Here is a 20,553-nt window from a genome sequence, read left to right on the forward strand (position 1 = left end):
AATAGTTTTTTTTTTTTTTTGTTATTCAATAAAAAAAAGAAAACGATTAAGTATCAGTTGTTATTTTAAACCTCTTTAAAAAAAAGAAAATTTACAGACTGAACGTAAAATGACTTTTGTCATTGCATAACTGTAAACTAAACACGTCTTCAGACTTAAACAGGTGTCTATTGCCTTTGTAATGAGGGCATTTTTTACAGATTATACTTTAGCGAAAATAAATACGTTACAGAAATTAAGTTTATATTAAATCATAATTATTGACTCGTAAGATATTAGTTTTAAAGATTTAATGGGACACTAGTGAAGCAGTTTATCAAACAAATAATGTAACTAGCTTAATTCATTTCAGTAGCTTGCCACATTTGTAGTTTTATCCATTGTTGTATGTGGCCATGTGACTTGTCCAAATTAACTTTTAAATAAACAAAGACACTAAAGTCTGACCTTGTGGATTAGAGTCTGCATTGTATTTCTGTATATCTGTATTCCATGACAATGCCACATAAATCACACAAACAGTACAGTATACAAAATGACTTTCTTAAGATTACATTGACAATGCAACATTCCGTATTTGTTTACAAAATATTTTTATTCTGGAGATTCCATCATATTTTGAGTCTATTTAAATATTTAACCAAGTAAATTTATTCACAAATTGGGTAAAATTATATTTTAAATTTAAAGTTAGGAAAACATTACAGGACTGGGACTTCATTACTTGTTTAAAATAAGGTTTCCAATTTTAATTCAAAACATGAACGATTTTTTTTTCTACAAGACAAGACATTGAACAACATACTGTCAAACTGGTTTGAATGCACAACAACAAAATAAATAGATAAACAGTTTGCATAAAAAAAGAAATCCACAAAAATGACTCCTACGGAAATAGCAGTGCAAGACAACGAAACAAATGCCTTCTGTAAGTGTCTTTGATGAACATAGTTGGCCAAAACCCTAAATACAAACCGCAGCTATTCCAACTGAGCATGTGCATGTGATGCTGTTGATGCACTGAAGCATGGAGCTTATAGGCTACATTTCCAAGTCTGCTTCATTTTGATGACGACTGCAATAACCACTGTCCATCAGAATGAAGCATTTGTTCTATGAGATGAAGTTGAGCTTGAAGAGCATTGTCTGAGGAGTGGTGACATCAGCCACTGCCAGCTCTTGGCCATCCACAAGTCCAAGCTCTGCAAACACAAGGGGACATTTAATAGGTTAAACAAAATATTTTGAAATATTCTTATAAAATAAGTTACATATACTACATGATGTCACAGAAGACTTTCAATCACCTTTCAGTGTTTTGCTTAGATTTGGTCGAGTTCTCTCTTCAATAGATGCCACAGTCTGAAAATATAACCAAACAGATTCAAATGTACTTTAAATATAATACAGCTAATGCATAAAATGCATTAGATCAAACTAAATTATGAGCACTCTGTTAGAAATGTTAGAAAATATTTAACCTGTAAATACAGAGTTTTGTTTTTTCCATCCACAGTTGTAGTGATGGCAGGAGACTTCATTTGGCTAGGAGAAAACAAGACAATGATAAATCATAAAATGATTTATATGCATTGTGTGTGTGTGTGTGTGTGTGTGTGTGTGTGTGTGTGTGTGTGTGTGTGTGTGTGTGTGTGTGTGTGTGTGTGTGTGTGTGTGTGTGTGTGTGTGTGTGTGTGTGTGTGTGTGTGTGTGTGTGTGTGTGTCTGTCTGTTGGTACGGTACATGTATTTATCCCGAAAACAAAGACCACTAGATGCGAAACGGAGCGTAATGTGAAATATTAAGTATAGGAGGGCTGGGCTTAAAGGTTGTATCAGTGATTTCAGGCCCAAAAAAAAGAGATCACATTAATCTAATCTTTCCTAACGATCCGCTAGCTGCCCGCCCCATAAGCATGCCGTCAAAAAAACGCGTCTCTGTAGGCAGCCTAGGCTCTGAGATCTTGTTTTGGTTTTGAGTGGTTGGTGAAACCAATTGTTTTTGTGTGCAGATCTCAGAGCCTAGCCTAGGCTGCCTACAGAGACGCGTTTTTTTGACGGCATGCTTATGGGGCGGGCAGCTAGCGGATCGTTAGGAAAGATTAGATTAATGTGATCTTTTTTTTTTGGGCCTGAAATCACTGATACAACCTTTAAGCTTTGAATGTTTACATATAGTTTAAAGTGGAGTAAATTGTAAGACTCCTAATGGACAAGTTTTATTTTTCATTATTCTATTTATTTTATACATTATAGCATGAGATGCTTCTCAGTATTGTAGCTGATTGTGACCTTTTGTTCCTAGTGTTGCTTAGTGCTTAATACAATATAGGAGGCTGTACTGTACCAACTACCTCAGGGGGGACTAAATGTTGCTAGGTGTAAAAAAAAACACAAAAAAAAAACTGTAATTTGCACAACTATCTGTTCAAAATAAAATACAAGAAACCTAGAATTGCGGATTAGTTGCTTTTTTCCGGTAACACTTTATATTAGGGTCCAATTCTCACTATTAACATGTTGCTAATTAGCATGCAAATTGCTAGGATATGTTTATTAGTACTTATAAAGCACATATTAATGCCTAATTCTGCATGACCATATTCTACATCCCTTAATCCTATCCTATCCCATTCCTAAACAACTACCTTACTAACTATTAATAAGAAGTAATTAAGAGTTAGCAAATGCTTTAATTCAGCCACACTTTGATTATGCCTGTACTACATGGTACAGCAGCACCCCCAAGAGGATAAAAGTTCAACTACAAACGGCACAGAATAAATTAGTCAGGTTGATTTTAAATCTCAACAATAGGAACCATGTCGGCTCTCCCGAACGTAAGAAATTAAAATGGTTGACAGTTGAAAACAGGGTGAGACAGTTGAAACTGAGATTAACACGAAAGATTTTGTATAGGAATGAGCCAAGGTATTTTAAAGATTATTTTAAGCTTATTAGGAATTCTCATAGCTACTCAACTAGAGGTAGTGCCACAGACATTGTTCCTTGTAGATTTAAGAGCTGTTCTGGGCAAAACACCTTTTTGTACATGGCAGCAATGGAATGGAACAAACTTCCAGTTGAGATTAAGTTAAGCCAGTCAGATTGCTGTTTTAATAGAGCATGTGGTGAGAGGTTGCTAAATGCAAATTAGATAAAAAATTTTATGTGATTGTAAGGTATATTTATTATTGCTGTGTACGTATTTGTTTATTTTATTTTGTATTTGGATGTGGTTGAATGTACAAGGTACCTATTAGTCATCTGAGCTTGCCTGGCCATCTTTATCAGACTACAACGAGGACCACAATGGAAATATGTTTGTAACTTTTTTGTGTTATCCTCGACAGTTCTGATTAATGTATAATGTTATGCATTTATTTTTGTTACTGTCTAATAAATCAAATCAAATCAAAAAAGATTATAGAGGCAAAAGTCGAAGTTAATAGTGAGTTATTGAGAATTGGACCCTAAACTAAAGTGTGACCATTTTTCCGATTGTACTGAACTCGTATCAAACAGTGCCCCCAAAACCGAGGTACATATCAAACTGTGACTTCAGTTTACTGTTACACCCTAATATCCTATTTAAAAAAAAAAAAAAATGAATAAGAAAACAAGCATACAGTGAGGAAAATAAGTATTTGAACACCCTGCTATTTTGCAAGTTCTCCCACTTGGAAATCATGGAGGGGTCTGAAATTGTCATCGTAGGTGCATGTCCACTGTGAGAGACATAATCTAAAAAAAAAAAAATTCCAGAAATCACAATATATGATTTTTAAACTATTTATTTGTATGATACAGCTGCAAATAAGTATTTGAACACCTGTCTATCAGCTAGAATTCTGACCCTCAAAGACCTGTTAGTCTGCCTTTAAAATGTCCACCTCCACTCCATTTATTATCCTAAATTAGATGCACCTGTTTGAGGTCGTTAGCTGCATAAAGACACCTGTCCACCCCATACAATCAGTAAGAATCCAATTACTAACATGGCCAAGACCAAAGAGCTGTCCAAAGACACTAGAGACAAAATTGTACACCTCCACAAGGCTGGAAAGGGCTATGGGGAGCTTGGTGAAAAAAGGTCCACTGTTGGAGCAATCATTAGAAAATGGAAGAAGCTAAACATGACTGTCAATCTCCCTCGGACTGGGGCTCCATGCAAGATCTCACCTCGTGGGGTCTCAATGATCAGCACAGAACTACACGGGAGGAGCTGGTCAATGACCTGAAAAGAGCTGGGACCACCGTTTCCAAGGTTACTGTTGGTAATACACTAAGACGTCATGGTTTGAAATCATGCATGGCACGGAAGGTTCCCCTGCTTAAACCAGCACATGTCAAGGCCCGTCTTAAGTTTGCCAATGACCATTTGGATGATCCAGAGGAGTCATGGGAGAAAGTCATGTGGTCAGATGAGACCAAAATAGAACTTTTTGGTCATAATTCCACTAAACGTGTTTGGAGGAAGAAGAATGATGAGTACCATCCCAAGAACACCATCCCTACTGTGAAGCATGGGGGTGGTAGCATCATGCTTTGGGGGTGTTTTTCTGCACATGGGACAGGGCGACTGCACTGTATTAAGGAGAGGATGACCGGGGCCATGTATTGCGAGATTTTGGGGAACAACCTCCTTCCCTCAGTTAGAGCATTGAAGATGGGTCGAGGCTGGGTCTTCCAACATGACAATGACCCGAAGCACACAGCCAGGATAACCAAGGAGTGGCTCTGTAAGAAGCATATCAAGGTTCTGGCGTGGCCTAGCCAGTCTCCAGACCTAAACCCAATAGAGAATCTTTGGAGGGAGCTCAAACTCCGTGTTTCTCAGTGACAGCCCAGAAACCTGACTGATCTAGAGAAGATCTGTGGGGAGGAGTGGGCCAAAATCCCTCCTGCAGTGTGTGCAAACCTGGTGAAAAACTACAGGAAACTTTTGACCTCTGTAATTGCAAACAAAGGCTACTGTACCAAATATTAACATTGATTTTCTCAGGTGTTCAAATACTTATTTGCAGCTGTATCATACAAATGAATAGTTAAAAAATCATACATTGTGATTTCTGGATTTTTTTTTTTTTTAGATTATGTCTCTTGCACCTACGATGACAATTGCAGACCCCTCCATGATTTCTAAGTGGGAGAACTTGCAAAATAGCAGGGTGTTCAAATACTTATTTTCCTCACTGTATATATATTGTTTCATTGTTACTATTAGGCTTTATGTTCATCAACAATGGTTGAACATTAAGGAACACTGTGACTCACAGAGAGGCGTTCTCAGTCAAGTAGTTCAGAACCTCCTGTAGTTTAGTTGAAGGTGGGAACGGCAGGTCCTGTGGCACCTGACTGCAAGCAGAACAGTTCTCCTACACATGCAACATGGACAACATTTAAGCTGTGTTGAATGTCTCTTTTTTTCTAGTTATGTACTTAAAATCATGTTCATATCACTAACCTTTCTCTCAGCCTCAAAGGTGTACGTGTACAGCCCATCAACATCATTGAACACCAGGTAGTTGTTCAAGGGAACATAGGCGCTGTTCGGCAAAGGTAAAAGAACAGAAGAGATGTGAATGAACGATGAAATCAGTGCTCTCTTCTTGAAAATAAACACTCACATAACTTACCTTGTGGCAATTTTGAAAACCTCTGTGGCACAAGCAGCTGAAATGTGTAAGAAAGAAAGAAATGTTATCTTCAGTAGAAACTCAACTTACTGAAAAATATCAAAAACTTTCAAGCATGCCAAAACCAGAGAACATTTGCAATGTCAGCATACCAGCAATAACAGCATTTGTAGAAGCCACAGCAGGAATTATTCTCTTCACAACCCCTGAAACACAGGTGAGGTGGTTCATCAACATTTGATTGGTGCTTGCCTGTGCAAAAGCATGCACCATGATGCCAGGGCATTGGTATGCTGTAGCTAAGATGTTCTGAATGTTTTGGTTTTTGGTTTGGTTTGGTTTTGGAACGCATTGTTAAGGTGTTCAGAATGGTTGTCCAAAGTCAAAAGACTCCCAAAATGAAGCACATTGAAGTCGATCTGATATTCTAGTCCCTAAATATGGTTTGGATTCCCAATAAGTGGTCCTGGGACCTATAAAGTAGATTTTTTTAATGTTTTTAAAAGAAGTCTCTTATGCTGCGCTGCGTCTGAAATCGCATACTGTCTGAATACTTACTACATTTGAATTTGAACTTTGTGACCATTAAAAATGTATGTTCTATATAGTATGAATATAGGTAGTATGAATTAAATTCAAATGAACTATAGCCGCCATGACGCTACTGTCACATGACCTATACCAGCATACTGTTTTTCAAATACTATGCATTCTGACATACTACTCTGTTGGCATACTGTTTTTGGCATACTAAATAGTAGGAAAGTATTTGATTTCAGACACAGCGTTATGCTCACCAAGGCTGAATTTATTTATATTTATATTGCAAAATATGATTAAAATTTTAATTTGACATTTTCTATTTTAATATATACTTTACATTTTAAAATGTAATTTAATTACGTGATGGCAAAGCTAAATTTACAACAGCCATTACTCCAGTCTTCAGTGTCACACGATCCTTCAGAAATCACTCTAATATACTGATTTGCAGCTCAAACGTTTCTTATTATTATCAGTTGAAAACAGCTGTGCTGCCTAATATTTTTGTTGGAACCATGATACATTGTTTTCAGGATTCAATAATCAATAGAATGTTCAAAATAAAATAATTTAGAGATCTTTAAAAAGGTTTTATATTTGTTGTGTTTTATTATATGTTTTAAATTGGTTCAAAACGTATATTATAGATAGGACCTTTTTAGTTAACATATCAAATATATATGGAATGTTATATGGTGTTCCTCAAGGATCAATTCTTGGGCCACATTTATTTTCATTATACATGCTCCCTTTGGGAAAAATAATTCAGAAATATGATATGAATTATAGTTTTTATGCTGATGATATACAATTATATATTTCACTTGATTTCAGAGACACTGTTGTATTAGAGAGGTTGTCTGACTGTCTGTCCAGCATTGTAAAATGGATGAATTTTATTATTTTTTTTTAAGTTGAACAAAGACAGAACTGAAATTCTTATTGTGGGCCCAATAATAATGAGAGGGAGAGGATTGAAGCTGGTTTGGGCACCTTGGTCTTACAACCTAAGAAAGGAATTGTTTACCAAATAAAGTGAAAGAGGCTACAAGCATTCATATTTTTAAAAGCACATTAAGACAAAGTTCTGTGAAATTGTGTGAAAGATTCTGTCAACAAACGAGAGGATTTCACGAAATGCCTGATAAAGGCCCACTGAGCAGGTCTGTGTCACTCACCCTGAGTGAGTCTGTAAGTCACCCCAGTGATGTTGAACTCTGCTGCTCTCTCCAAAGATTTCTGGTACACCCACTGGATGTGCTTTGGGTCATCACCGTCTAGCACCACACCATCTGAGGAAAATACATTACAAATCTGAAATATTAGCAGGCTGCCAAGCAGCAGTATAACCAAAATATCAGTCTGCGGTTGTATGCCCAGTTCCATGTAGATAACGCGAATTAATGTACCTCCAAAAGGCTTGTCTTTGGGCCAAAGCAGCATGCGGACGTATTCAACACAATGTTCAGGTAACCGTGGCATAGAGGCTATGGTGCACATTGGGAAGTTTATCTGTGTAGGGCAAACAAATAAATGAGTATGACAAAAGGCTTTTAAAAATTCAACTTAACACAAAATCCCAGTATGCACCTGTGGGGGGTAAAGCTCCAGGGTGCAATCAATGCAAGCTGTCATGCCCGGAAGAATGACTCGGGCATTGCCTTTGAAGCCCTCTGTGCCACCATCTATTAGAGGAATAATGGAGCTGGGATCCAGGACACCATCTTCATAAATCAGCAGGGATAACTGAAAAGGAGAAAGACAAATGAATAAAAACACTTCTCACAGTATAGAAACACTTTATTTACATGACATAAAGAAGACTTTATGTCTATAGATTTGAATGAACAGATTGTTGAATGTTTCGAAAAATAAATACATACCAGCATGCCATTCATCCATCTTCTGGCAACAACAGAGTCCAGGCCACAGACTACTATGTGAAATTCTATGCAGTAGCAGAGACACAGTTACATTACTTAGATTTCAAGATAATTAAAAAAAAACTGTCATAATAATTAGTCTTACACTGCAGAACAACAGTGTCACATTTTGTATAGTGCTAGAAAAGTTACGACATTTTAGATGAATGTAAAACAGTTAGGTGGTAATTACGCTTGTAAAATGTCTCATCCAAGTCCTGGATTTTCTTAAAATGTCTGGATTACTGATTAAGGAAAATGGAAATATTTTGACATACATCAATATAACATATACACTGTCAAGTTTGGGGTCTTGAAAAGTTTAAAAGTTTGGGTTCAATACGATTTTTTAAATGTTTTTGAAGTCTCTTATGCACACCACAGGCTACAGCTGCATTTATTTTTGATAAATTATGATGATAAAAAATGTCAGGATTCTTTGACAAATAGAAAGTTCAATAGAGCAGCATTTATTTGAAATAGAAATCTTTTGTAACATTATTTACATTTACATTTTACATTTATTCATTTAGCTGACTCTTTTATTCAAAGCGACTTACAATTGCTATATATGTCAGAGGTCGCACGCCTCTGGAGCAACTAGGGGTTAAGTGTCTTGCTCAGGGACACATTGGTGTCTCACAGTGGATTCGAACCCGGGTCTCTCACACCAAAGGCATTTGTCTTATCCATTGCGCCACCACCCCATTATAAATACCTTTTTTGATCAATTTAATGCATCCTTGCTGAATAAAAGTATTAATTTCTTTTATAAATTATAATAATAATAATCTTACTGACCCCAAACTTTTGATTGGTAGTGTATCAAACAATAATTATATCATGACAAGGATACGGGACAACATTGCACCCTGGGATCCTGTCATTTACAAAGTCTGCTGCAACCTCTGCCTTTGGTCGGCCCACATCTTTTGGTCTATAGATACAACAGAAAGCAGTTCACATTACAGAAAAAGAATAAGAAATGTTTCAAAAAGATATCTATCTGCTGACTAAGATTAACCTGAAGAGGAACTGTCTGTTGAGGTTGGAAACATCAATGGTGTCCATGTCCACCACATGAATGTGTCGAAAACCTGACAAAGCCTGGGTGATGAAATTGTATCATACATGAGCATAAGACAAAAAAAAAAAACAAAAAAAAAAACCCTTTGGCAAGTAGCCTTTTTGCAACTAGAGTATTGCAGCTGTCATTCAAGAATAGGAACAAACAAGAATCTGTCTAAAGTTAACAAATACAGCACAACAAGGACCGTACCAGATCTTTGAGCAGCTCACATCCAAGTCCACCAGCTCCAATAACCAGAATTTTGCATGTGTCTAACAGAAACTGGAGTGACTGGAAGAAGATGTGCACAATTTATGGAAAGAGAAGAGAGTAAAGTAACATTCAGGTTTTACAACAAACTGACTGATCATGAAGCTAAATGGCTCGAAAACTATAGTCACATTGGTTCTAAACCTTTTTGAATCAATTCTCCACAGCAATGTTTGATATATAATGTCCCCATGACTCTTCCAGTTGTTTGAAATTTACTGTAAAATAATCATAATCATAATCTTTCAATCAAAATCAATTTGAAATGACATATCTATTTTCTGATGACATATTTTTGTCAGGAGGGTGGGACAACCTGTCACTCACATGGCATTACAGCCCACAGGGGGGGTTGTGTGTACAATTGCTTTTTCTTTTTTTTTGGTGAGAAGTAGACCACAGTGTGCCTAGTCAGTGTAGTAATTATGAACCATAAAAATAGCGGCCAGTCTGTTATTTTTAAGGTAGTCATTATGTACTTCAGGCAGAGAAAAACATTATTAATTGTTCTGATAATATGCATTCACAGCTTGTGCTTCTCTCCCTAAAAGTGGACATAGATTTATACATTTATAAAAGAGGTGTGGAATGTATATGTTATGATTTAGGCTACATCTTACCTCAGTGCTGGGTTCAAAATCCGGATGAGTGAAGGGTCCAGCTCTCTCTAAGAACTTTTTGACATGGTCCCATCTTCCCTGCCAGCCACTGCTGTCCCCACTCCCTCCATCCACAACCATTCTGTGAAAAAATATAGAGCTTTAACTACACAGCACACACATCACCAAGATTATTAAATAATTATAAAACACATTCACACATAACATAATCTACAATACATTATATATACAACAATGAATTGGGTTGGTTTGGATGGCACTGACTTTATGTAAGTTTCATAATTAATACAAAGAAGGTGTCTTATATATTATATATTAAGAAAGAACATTATGGCACGTGTGCAAACAGCAGTGTTTGGAGGTTTTGCAAGCTTTCACCTAGGTTTCAGACAGATTATATTTATATGCAGTATATGCGGAGAGCTCTTCAAAATAATGTCTGAACAGTATCTGGATTATAGATAAAGCTAGCTTTAAGAATTAATACCTCCCAAAGCAAACCTGCTGGCTGCCACATCTAAATTCTCATCTTTCATTTCACTAACTTCTCATTCAGCTCCTCTATTCTCCTTCTTTTCTTCTCCCTAAAAAGAGAGAATAAAAGAAGGTTCATTCATGCTCTGCTACCCGCAAGTTAACGTTCTTGCGTCCTGTTGATTGAACTACAAGCACTGTTACGAGGGATTTATGAACAGTTGTGTAAAATTTCACTTACGGCTCCTCTCCTTCCGCCATATTGTCATACGGATTCAAGTGAAATGCGCAACCAGAAAAAAAAACTGCTATCCACTTGACGCACATTGTTATTTTCAACATAAAAGTCTCGAGTCTTTCATTCAAGCCTTTTGTCAGGTAATTCAAATATTCTAGGAACATTTTCCATATTCTAGGAACAAAAAATTACGGCACAAATGAGGCTTTTTTATTTAACAGTTCAAAAAGACGAATCTATGGTTTGAAATCAGTCTGACGAATCCTTCACTGAACTGAATCAATCAGAGCGCAGCGATCAACATCCGCTCCATGAACAGTATGGAGCCTATTCCACCATTAAGAAAAACAAATTGCTTTGGTGAATTAAAATATGCCATAATTATTAAATAAAACGTCCGGAATTATGACATACTAAGTCATGAGTGTGTTATTTGTCCCGGTTTTACAGACAAGCCTAGTCCCAGACTAAAATGCATGTCTGAACTGTTGACTGAAAGCAACTTCCACTGGCATAGGCTATCTTAAAATGTGTCAGTGCCATTGTTTTGTCTTGTGATGGATTTTTTAATTAATAACTAACATTTGTTTTTCTTGCAGAAACAACAATCATATGTTTTTGAATGATGTATGTTTCTTCTTTCAGAAAACTTGTGACTTTGAGTGTGTGTGTGTGAGAGAGGGGAAATTAAACTAGACAGATGACTAGGTTTGAAACCCTGTGATTATGAAGGAATCATTACCTAGCATCAGAAGGGCTTGTCTAAAAAGAACCAGTCAAATTGTGGGAAATTATGCCTTGCCTAAATCTTCATGTCATTTTGCCATACCCCTTATTCTATAAAAAAACTGTTGTATTTGTGTTTTCGGTGGGATTCTAAATGGAATTTGTCTGTTTAAAGTATAATTAGAGTATAATTGAACGGGGACGTCGATTGCAGGCGAGACCCAGACTGCAGACGTTATGGGACGTCGATTGTAGACAAGACCCAGGTACGTAACGTTAGCCAGTCTAATAAGGTTTAGGGAAAAATCGACCACAGTCTCAAGAAGGCACGTTTATAAAAGCTACTTAGTTGTGCCATTAATTACTTATCCTCATGCCGTTCCAAACCCTTAAGAATTTCGTTCATCTTCGGAACACAAATGAAGATATTTTTTATGAAATCTGAGAGCTTTCTGTCCCTCCATTGACAGCTACGCAACTACCACTTTGACACTTCGAAAAGTTCATAAAGAGATCATAAAAATAATCCATATGAATTGAGCAGTACAAATTTTCTGAAACAGGATCGCTTTATATGATAGATATTGAATTTAGTCTTTTATTCGCATTTGCTATATTGCATTATTCCCTAAAAAAGTAACTAATTTCACTACTTAGTTACTTTTTATAGAAAGTAATGTGCTAAGTTACTTTTGCATTGCTTTTTCCCAACAGGGCTGAGCTTGCTTGATTGTTTTTAATAACAAAAAAAAAAGGCCCTTCACACCAAAAGTGAAATGAATAAGCCTCAGGCTGAAGGAAATGCAAATTCACATCTGTACAGTAAAAAGCGCAGCTCAAACAAACCTTTCAGCTGTGCTGCCATTCTGGATCGCAGAAGAATAAGATTAAAAAGAAAGTTCAACACTTTCTTTAACAATAAAAAAGAAACACAAATGTGGTTTAACTAAAGATCATCGAAAGTCAGCAGCAAAGACATTGTTTAATAAAGTTAGATTAAGTACATAAAGCATATTTTAATTGTTTAACATGTTTAATTATTGCAGGTTGGCATTTCGGTGTTTTTATTCATTTTGTGCAAGTGAGATGAGTAAAAGCATGCTGACATTTAGTCTCGAACTACAATAACCCTCATGTTTACACAGTGCACACACATTGTCTCTGCACTTACTCCCAATTTCTCTTAACATGAGGATGGGAGAGCTGTCAGTCAATAAATGTAAAAACAAAGTAACTTGCATTACTTATTTGAAAAAACTAACTCAGATATTTAGTAGGAATTTTGTAATTCGTTACTTTAGTAGTTACTTGTAAAAAAAGTAATCTGATTACATAACTCGCCTTACTCGTAATGCATTACCCCCAATACTGATTATGACATAAAAAGTCAAAATTAGTCGAAATTATGACATACCAAGTTATAATTAGGAGATAAAAAGTGAGGTGCTTGTATTTGAATTTTTATTGTATTATACTTTTTATTATAAAAAAATGACTGTGATCCTGTTTTGGAGTACGAGGACAGTTGTAATTTTCTAGTCGTATAATTGGCCTATAAGCAGAAACTGTGTATATAATAGTGCGTGTCAGTAAGCAAAAAAAAGTGATTATGTCTCAGACTTATTTTACAGCATTTCCTTTAGTCAAGTAGAGACTTTTTAAACACACACATGGCTGCAGACATGCACACAACATAAAATGTGGTGCAAAGAAATTCTGTGTGTTCCTTGTTTTATTATAAAGAACCCAAGAGTGTCCCTAATTTTCCTCTGTTGAAGTTGGCAACCCTAGACTATTGAAAATAAGAAAGTTACATTATAAGATGATATGCCTATCAAATGTCATCATATGGATCAAAATATAACATTCTTGTAAATTTATGAAAAATGAAGGGTGTTTGAAAATTTTAAATTGAAGTTCATTGCCCTGCACACATTCAAAGATACATAAATTATTTTTTATTTATTTATTCATTTGTTTTATTAATTTGTATTTTGTTATGTTATATCCTAAATTTTATTAGTGTGTTTGGTGTGTGGAAAAAAAGCCCTTAGGTTTTCTTGGAAATGGAATGATGTTGTCTGATTAAATGTATTCTGTGTCAAATAAAGGCCTAGGGACTGACAGCATGTCCAGTATTGCCAGGACGTCTGTGATGGTTTATCTGACAAATATGTAACTGAAATCTAGTTCCTTTATCAGCTTGTTTCTAAATAAATAAATACAAAAATGCTTTCTGACACAGTATAACTCAGAATACTGGTTTTGATATTTTATTTTTTTCAATGTTGTGGTGATATTAGTATGTATGTTAGAGTTTGAGTTGGAAGCACAGAAAGATATAAAAACATTTTGGTTTACTAAAAAGAGATATATTTACAGATATTTAAAAATAAAAATGTACACAAAGTAGTCCTTTTTTATTTGCACAAATGCGCATCCCTTCATATGACAATAACAAAAGCAGGAAGGAAGCAGGAAGGTTTGCGACTTCATGGCTGATTCATCCGCGACTTTGCACATCGACAAAAACGAACCCCCTAAAATGCACCGGTGTCCTCCCCAAGTGTCCTCACACCTGAAAGGGATATTCTTGCAAGTAAAGCAACAACGGCCGTGGCAGCTGCAGCTGTGTATGGCAATCAGTGTGTCTGTTTATAGTGAGGCGTGTGAGGTGCTGTAATGTTGGAAAATCCTGAGGCCTGTGGAGAGGCTTCCTGAGCTTCAGCAGAACGCCTTTGTCCTTTGACACCATGTAATGTTCTTCTGCTATCCTCTCCTTCTCTTGACTCGTGGATGCATAGTGCTGCACAAGACTAGGAAGAGCAGAAAAGGACAACAGGCAAGATCGTGCAGGAAAACTGGAATCGAGGCGGAATCGCCCACTGTCGTATTCTACGCGGACGTTAGTAGGCCCTCTATGGGTCTTCACGGAGAGGGTAAAGAGGTAGAGTGGATGGCTGCTGTCCCGCACAAGGAAAGTACCTTCTGGAGCTCCAATGAGGGCATCTCTTGCCTCACTGGCTGTCATACCACCCCAGTACCATCCTAAAACATAAAGAAACTATTTATTAATATGACACACACTACTGTTTGGGGTCAGTAAGATGGAGCCCCTAAGGTGACATGGTGTGAGATGGGGGGATAAATAAATGACTTGTTTTATTTATTAATCATTGATTAACAAACTGTTGCTGTATACACGTATATACTATAAAATATAAAAAGATCATGATCTTTTGAGCCTCTGTACATTGTTTTGTTTTGTCATGTTTGTTCTAAATCAGAATCTGATTAGGGTTTTATTGGCCAGTTAGGATGGAAGGAATTTGACCTGACAGTTGCTGACACTGGACAGATGTAATAAGAATTATAATATATACTCCTGAGACCCAGAATTATTTTTTATTTTTTTATTTTTTTCATGTCATCACATTGTTTAGACCATATAAGAAACAAATGGTAAAAAAATATAAAAAATGTTATGCTATGTTCTCTGTAGTGGACACCAGGACTCAGTTGTTTAAAAAATAAAATGACATGAAATTATATGTATAGGCAAAAACAATGTTTTTTTTGTTTGTTTGTTTTTATCGCCAATCAATTTTGGGGTTTCAGGATTTATTTTAACTAAAATTTGTATAAAGATGATTCTCAACTATGTTATGAAAGATATAACGGAATGAATTGATACACCATTTTACTTTATGCAATATGTGGATAAAATGGCCATAAATTAATATTCCCATTCAATGCAATGTATCTATACACTGTTTCTAATGTGCACATTAATGTGTTCTTGGAGCAACATTTAATGAAAAAAGAAGTGTAATAATTAGTAACATTTTAATAGTAATAATATCTAATATTTCATAGGAATATTGCTGTATAACTGATTTCCATATTCACTTGTTGTGTCTCACAAAATGCCTGATAAACATGATTTAAGTCCTGATGTCCTCTACAGTGGACATGTATGAAATCAATGCCCTGTTCTGTAACATTAGTCATTTTTTTATTTGAAACCCCCTAACGTTTTCCTGAGATGTTGATTTATGAAATACAATTGAAAAGTAGTCCGATTTAAATTATAATTACAATACATTATCATGTTTCCATAAGAGTGCTACATTTGATCACTAAATTAATGTCAGACATTTTTAAAGACCAAGGATAAGTTGTTTTCATGGTGAAACCTCCAAGGTATCTCTGAAAAGTATATATAGTCTATATCAAATATAAACTAAATTGATTGATTGTTCTCTTTATATTTGTTGTGCCTTGTCTTTGATATATTTTATATTTTGTAAAATATTAGCTAGTGTCTGTTGGTCTCTTTTTAAGACTATAGCCGTACCTGAAGTGTGTAGGTGCTGAAAGGTGGTGGTGATGAAACGCAGGTCCTCAGCCGGGGTCCATGGGTAGAGAGCTGCTTGGGACTGCTGGATTTGTTGAACTTCTGATTCGTCCCTCTCATGTTGAGCTCTTGTACCCCTTTCAACCATTCCTGAAGGTTTCTTCATATGGAAGAAAAAACACATCTTGATATGTATTGTAACCCAACAGATTTTTTTTTTCAACATGTCAAAATGACGTGAGGTGAGATAGCAGAGCAAAAAGTTCAAAGGTTAAAAATTGCTGTGCTTCTCTTTCTATCAGTCATTTGTAATAAAAAATTTCAACTGAACTCAACGAATGAGTGTACAGTGTGCTTCAATGAGTCAGAATCTGCATGTCCTTTCTTGAGAAAATAAATATCATTACATAGATGGTTACGTCAGCGTTTAAAACAGATCTCTTTTCTGAGAAGACCGACTAGGTGACATTTAGAAAAAGGTTTCTAAATGGCTTTCCATGTAAATGAGAGCAACAGAATTTACAAACTGAGCTTTTATAACTGGTTGTTTCTCAATATATATATATATAAAAATCACTATAGACACTAGTTGTGATATGTGATACGAAATGTAAAATATAATCACGGGCATGTTTAAAATGTTAAAAATCAGGTTAAAATTCAAGAATGCTGGTGTTGTAAAAGCTGAATGTGCTTGTATAGGTCAGAGAAATGTATAGGCTACGTGTTTAAATGTATGTTTAATTTACTGCTAAAGTGTTAACTAAACAAAATGCTGTTCCATAAAACGACAGATTAATAGATTTTATTTTAATCATAAAATATAAATCACAGGCATGTTATTAAGTCTATAAAATGTTATAAATCAGATCAAAATTATAGAACGCTGGCGTTAGCAGAACCACAATTTAAAACATTTTTAAATAAATAGTCTCTGATTCAGTTCAGTGAAGGATTCGTCAGACTGATTTCAAACCATAGATTCGTCTTTTTGAACTGTTAAATAAAAAAGCCTCATTTGTGCCGTAATTTTTTGAGACACCCAAACACACCTGATCCAGCTAATCAAGGCCTTAAAAAAGAAATTTCTAATAGCTTTAGTCTTGTTGTTATTCCAGAGATAGGCAATTTCATCGCGGCTTACCTTTCTGAGGCGTTTTTTCTACTGCGTCCTCGCTGTTCTGTTGAGCGCTGGTTGAATGACCTCGCACGTAAAGCAGAACTGTTTCTCTATCCACTCTGTCAGAGCCTCTGATGTTCTATCTGTTGGGGGCTTGTCAGTGTTCAGCAGTTTGTTGATAATCCTCACTGTGTATTTGAGAAAAGGTATTCCGTAAGGTCTACCGTTTCGATGATGCGCGGAAAACGTGCCGTTTTTGTGGTATATTCCATTTAAGATCGCCATGAGTTTATTCCACTGTGTCGGGTCTGTTCCAGTAAAAGTTATCCTCTGTATAGATCGTCGATCAGCTTCGTGTCCAGGATTTTTCGGAAAGCTCTTTATTCTGCTTCAAACCGCAACCATTCCTCATGGGAAAGACGCTGGACGTAGCCGCGGAATTCTCCCGGGTTGTCTATTCCTTCTACCAGGTGAGACGCCGGGTCATAGGTGCGCCATTGTTGTATGTATATTTTGCCAGATTTGCGGGCTTCTTTCAGGGTCCCCTTCAGAGTTGTTATTAAGCACAATGAAAACATGCAGTTTTTGTTCTCAACAGCAGAATACCTAAATGTTTTAGCATATTGTAAATTTCAATAGTTAGCTAGCAAATGCATGTGAACTGTTTATTACTGTGATAATTTTATATGTGAAACAAGCTCAGTCACATCAGAGTTGAATTGGAGCAGTTATTGTCCTGCATGTTTAACAGTGTTCTCACAAGGCACAACGTTTTCACAACATCACAACAAAAACATTTAAATAGATCTGTGCTGTTATATACAACATTGAGTTTTATTTTAAATCAAGACAAATTAATATGACAATGTCACCAGCACAGATCGATAATAATTTAAATGTTTTTCAAAAATATACAAACACTTTTAAACAGTATACCACAATCTGAATAAAACATTATCATGTCCGTATCATAGAGATGCTTAGAAGCAAGGGAAATTGGATCCAATCACAGTTTTATTAAACACAAACACTTAAACATATAGCAAGGAACACAAAGATAGGGCCAAGTAACAGAAACAGATGCAGCTCAATACAATACAATATCATTGTATAAATACAGTGAACAAATCTTCAGGTTTGCTGTAACACGGCCCTATTCAATGCATATTCACGCCCATCACCATGATTAAATACTAATTGATCTTTTAGCAATGCTCAAAATAAATGAAACTCAACTTTAACAGCTTTGTCTATTGTTGAGAAAATGGTGTGTATGTCGCTCCACTGAAAATATAGACTCCTTTTGCAGCATTCTGATGAGTATGAACGTGACTGGCCAATTCCAGAGTGAGACTCATCGCTGCTTTGACACGTACTACACATCGGGTGTAGTGCCACCCCAGTTGAAAAAGTACCATTCCCCCCCCCTCCCACCAATACCAATAAAATCTCCAATTTTTTGGGGTGTAGAAAAATGCCAAGTCTATGGCAGTTGAAAGCAGATAAGCACATTCAATGTATAATCTTTGTAAGGTTCCATAGCGTAGAGTTTGACTGTGTGTGTGTGACCCCTTTTCAAACACAAATCTTCCTACACGATCACCCTCTGACCTTACCTCTGCAAGTCCAAAGGGAGGGTTCTCAGTAGGGTCGTAGACTCTGCCATCAGGGCTTGTGCCAAGGTGTGGCGCATCAGGATGTATAACAAACCCACACTGTAAAACATTGATATTCATCATACCAGAGTACTGAAATAGCACTTCAGGCTCAAGATCCAGTCCACGCTTCATTGCAGAAGTCTGACGAACCCCTCTGATGATTCGGACAGCTAGTGCCTGGCTAGTCGACTCTCCTCTGACATGACACACCTCACGGAATCTACTGGATGTAATGCGTGGTGTACTGGTCCCGTGTGTCTTTTTCAATTATTGTGCTTAGTTCTTGAGTGACTGTCAAGCTTTCTAAGAACAACATATCATGGAAATTCGGGACAAATTTAAATCTTCCTTCAAACGTATACCCATCCAGAGGAAGCGTAGGGAAAGCAGGGGCTTCTGCATGTTTGACAGCATCCCTTGATGACTCAGCAGGGCACTGATAGGACAGCAAAGAACCTTTGGGTACCAGACCAAACTTAGACTCCACCAGATTCATCTCCGACAAGCCATGCAGAACCTTGCAGATCAGTGGCTGAGGCCTGACACTTCTTAAAGACTCCACAGAAGAGAGCAGCAAATTATTGGGAAGGGGACCTAAAAGCAAAAGCAAAAAAAAAAAAGAGAATAGAAATAATAATTTTAAAAGTCCTTTAATTTGTACATCTTTTTGCTAGACATAAAATAATGTAAATGTAATCACCTGTGTAGGCCCTGTAAAGAGTGGACTTAATACCACTTCTGCTAGAGGTTTTTGGCTTCCTCACAAGTAATCGATCCACTGCTTCAGGATGGATTCCCTGTTAAAAAATAAAAATGATGTTATTATTGAGAGCATGTTTATAAACTTTGAAAGCTTAATTTTCTAAATAAAATAGAGTTTGCAGCAGTGGACAGCTAGAAAGTCAAAACTTGTTTTTTCATGTCCTTGGAGCAATGAAAACACATAGGACAAAAATACTGTCTGAGATTGTCATAATTCATGCATAAAATAGTTAATAGCTGTTTACTATACCTGAGTCCTGGGCCTGTGCCAAGTCTGTAGAGTGCTTGTGCTGGGTATAGTGGGTGGTACCGTCTTTAGTTTCATCATGCTGTAGTGTGCACTCTGAAACAGCAAGCCAACCAAATGGTTGCATAGCTCTTTCCCAGCCACACAGGAACAGCAAAAAGTACTGATGACAGGAGGATTCTCGTCGACTTAAAATGAAATCTAAATAAATAAAACATTATATACGGTTTAAAATTAGAATACAAATGAAACATTAACATAAATTGACTGCAACAGCAGTCTAACAATATTCATTTGAACACTTTTTCAAACAAACTGCAACTGCAGTTTAACCCGCTACAACCGTAGCAACTATAAACACAATCAAATTTGTGTCCTTGAACTGGACCTAACTAAAGTTCTGAAACCTGAACAGGTAACCTGAAGAGAGTGTGGCTCTTCGTTTTTCCTCATGGACCGGTAACACTGTGCCCTGATAATCACCTCACTATCTACAACATCAGATACTGTATTGCACAAAAACAGCATTATAATCACACTACCATATCACAGCAAACTAAAAATCGTTTTTTACTTGAAAATTGTATCGGTTTGCGTATTTGTAAGACAATCATGGTTTTGTAACAAGTGGATTGTTAGTTTTCCTGTCATGTTCCCAAGGGGACAGATTTGAGTGACGTACAGACAGAGAGCTAGGCTTATGACACTTGTAATGCTGTTATGCACATGTGTTAAAGGTCCCGTTCTTCGTGATCCCATGTTTCAAACTTTAGTTAGTGTGTAATGTTGCTGTTAGAGCATAAATAATATCTGTAAAATTATAAAGCTCAAAGTTCAATGCCAAGCGAGATATTTTATTTAACAGAAGTCGACTACAGTGAACGGCTCGTTTGGACTACATCCCTCTAC

At 36.4% G+C, this 20,553-nt stretch overlaps 2 protein-coding genes and 1 long non-coding RNA gene across 4 annotated transcripts; all 3 read right to left on the minus strand.

Annotated features, from left to right (window-relative positions):
* Positions 1-277: 277 nt before the first annotated feature.
* Positions 278-10,866, minus strand: uba3 (ubiquitin-like modifier activating enzyme 3). Of its 2 annotated transcripts, XM_084394878.1 has the most exons (18): positions 10,778-10,866; positions 10,608-10,646; positions 10,063-10,183; positions 9,383-9,463; positions 9,128-9,210; positions 8,960-9,040; positions 8,297-8,340; positions 8,065-8,129; positions 7,772-7,927; positions 7,591-7,693; positions 7,360-7,473; positions 5,791-5,844; positions 5,639-5,675; positions 5,467-5,548; positions 5,277-5,377; positions 1,482-1,545; positions 1,308-1,362; positions 278-1,202 (listed from the first exon to the last, which is right to left on the minus strand). In XM_084394878.1, exons 1-18 carry the CDS (start codon positions 10,861-10,863, stop codon positions 1,114-1,116), a joined length of 1,455 nt encoding a protein of 484 aa, XP_084251004.1. In that variant the 5' UTR covers positions 10,864-10,866; the 3' UTR covers positions 278-1,113. The 2 variants fall into 2 exon arrangements, with proteins under 2 accessions (XP_084251004.1, XP_084251005.1); XM_084394879.1 differs by lacking the exon at positions 10,608-10,646 and having other exon boundaries at positions 10,778-10,848.
* A 3,034-nt stretch (positions 10,867-13,900) lies between these two features.
* LOC311282338 (cytokine-inducible SH2-containing protein-like) lies at positions 13,901-16,014 on the minus strand. Its single transcript, XM_084396048.1, has 2 exons — positions 15,858-16,014; positions 13,901-14,548 (listed from the first exon to the last, which is right to left on the minus strand). Exons 1-2 carry the CDS (start codon positions 16,003-16,005, stop codon positions 14,073-14,075), a joined length of 624 nt encoding a protein of 207 aa, XP_084252174.1. The 5' UTR covers positions 16,006-16,014; the 3' UTR covers positions 13,901-14,072.
* Positions 16,015-19,108: 3,094 nt separating this feature from the next.
* Positions 19,109-19,804, minus strand: LOC311282356. Its single transcript, XR_014625926.1, has 3 exons — positions 19,648-19,804; positions 19,336-19,432; positions 19,109-19,229 (listed from the first exon to the last, which is right to left on the minus strand). It is a non-coding gene; the product is annotated as an uncharacterized lncRNA (long non-coding RNA).
* Between the last annotated feature and the right edge of the window lie 749 nt (positions 19,805-20,553).

Source organism: Rutilus rutilus, assembly GCF_951802725.1.
Source record: "Rutilus rutilus genome assembly, chromosome: 22".
NCBI lineage: Eukaryota > Metazoa > Chordata > Actinopteri > Cypriniformes > Leuciscidae > Rutilus > Rutilus rutilus.

Excerpts from the sequence above, each read along its gene's own strand:
- uba3 (XM_084394878.1), bottom strand. The coding sequence starts at position 10,863 with ATGTGCGTCAAGTGGATAGCAGTTTTTTTTTCTGGTTGCGCATTTCAC. Across the intron at positions 10,184-10,607 it reads ATAGAGGAGCTGAATGAGAA|AATGGTTGTGGATGGAGGGA; the intron begins GTTAGTGAAATG and ends ATTTTTTCACAG. Across the intron at positions 1,363-1,481 it reads ACAAAACTCTGTATTTACAG|ACTGTGGCATCTATTGAAGA; the intron begins GTTAAATATTTT and ends TTATATTTTCAG.
- LOC311282338 (XM_084396048.1), bottom strand. The coding sequence starts at position 16,005 with ATGGTTGAAAGGGGTACAAGAGCTCAACATGAGAGGGACGAATCAGAA. Across the intron at positions 14,549-15,857 it reads TCAGCACCTACACACTTCAG|GATGGTACTGGGGTGGTATG; the intron begins GTACGGCTATAG and ends TTTATGTTTTAG.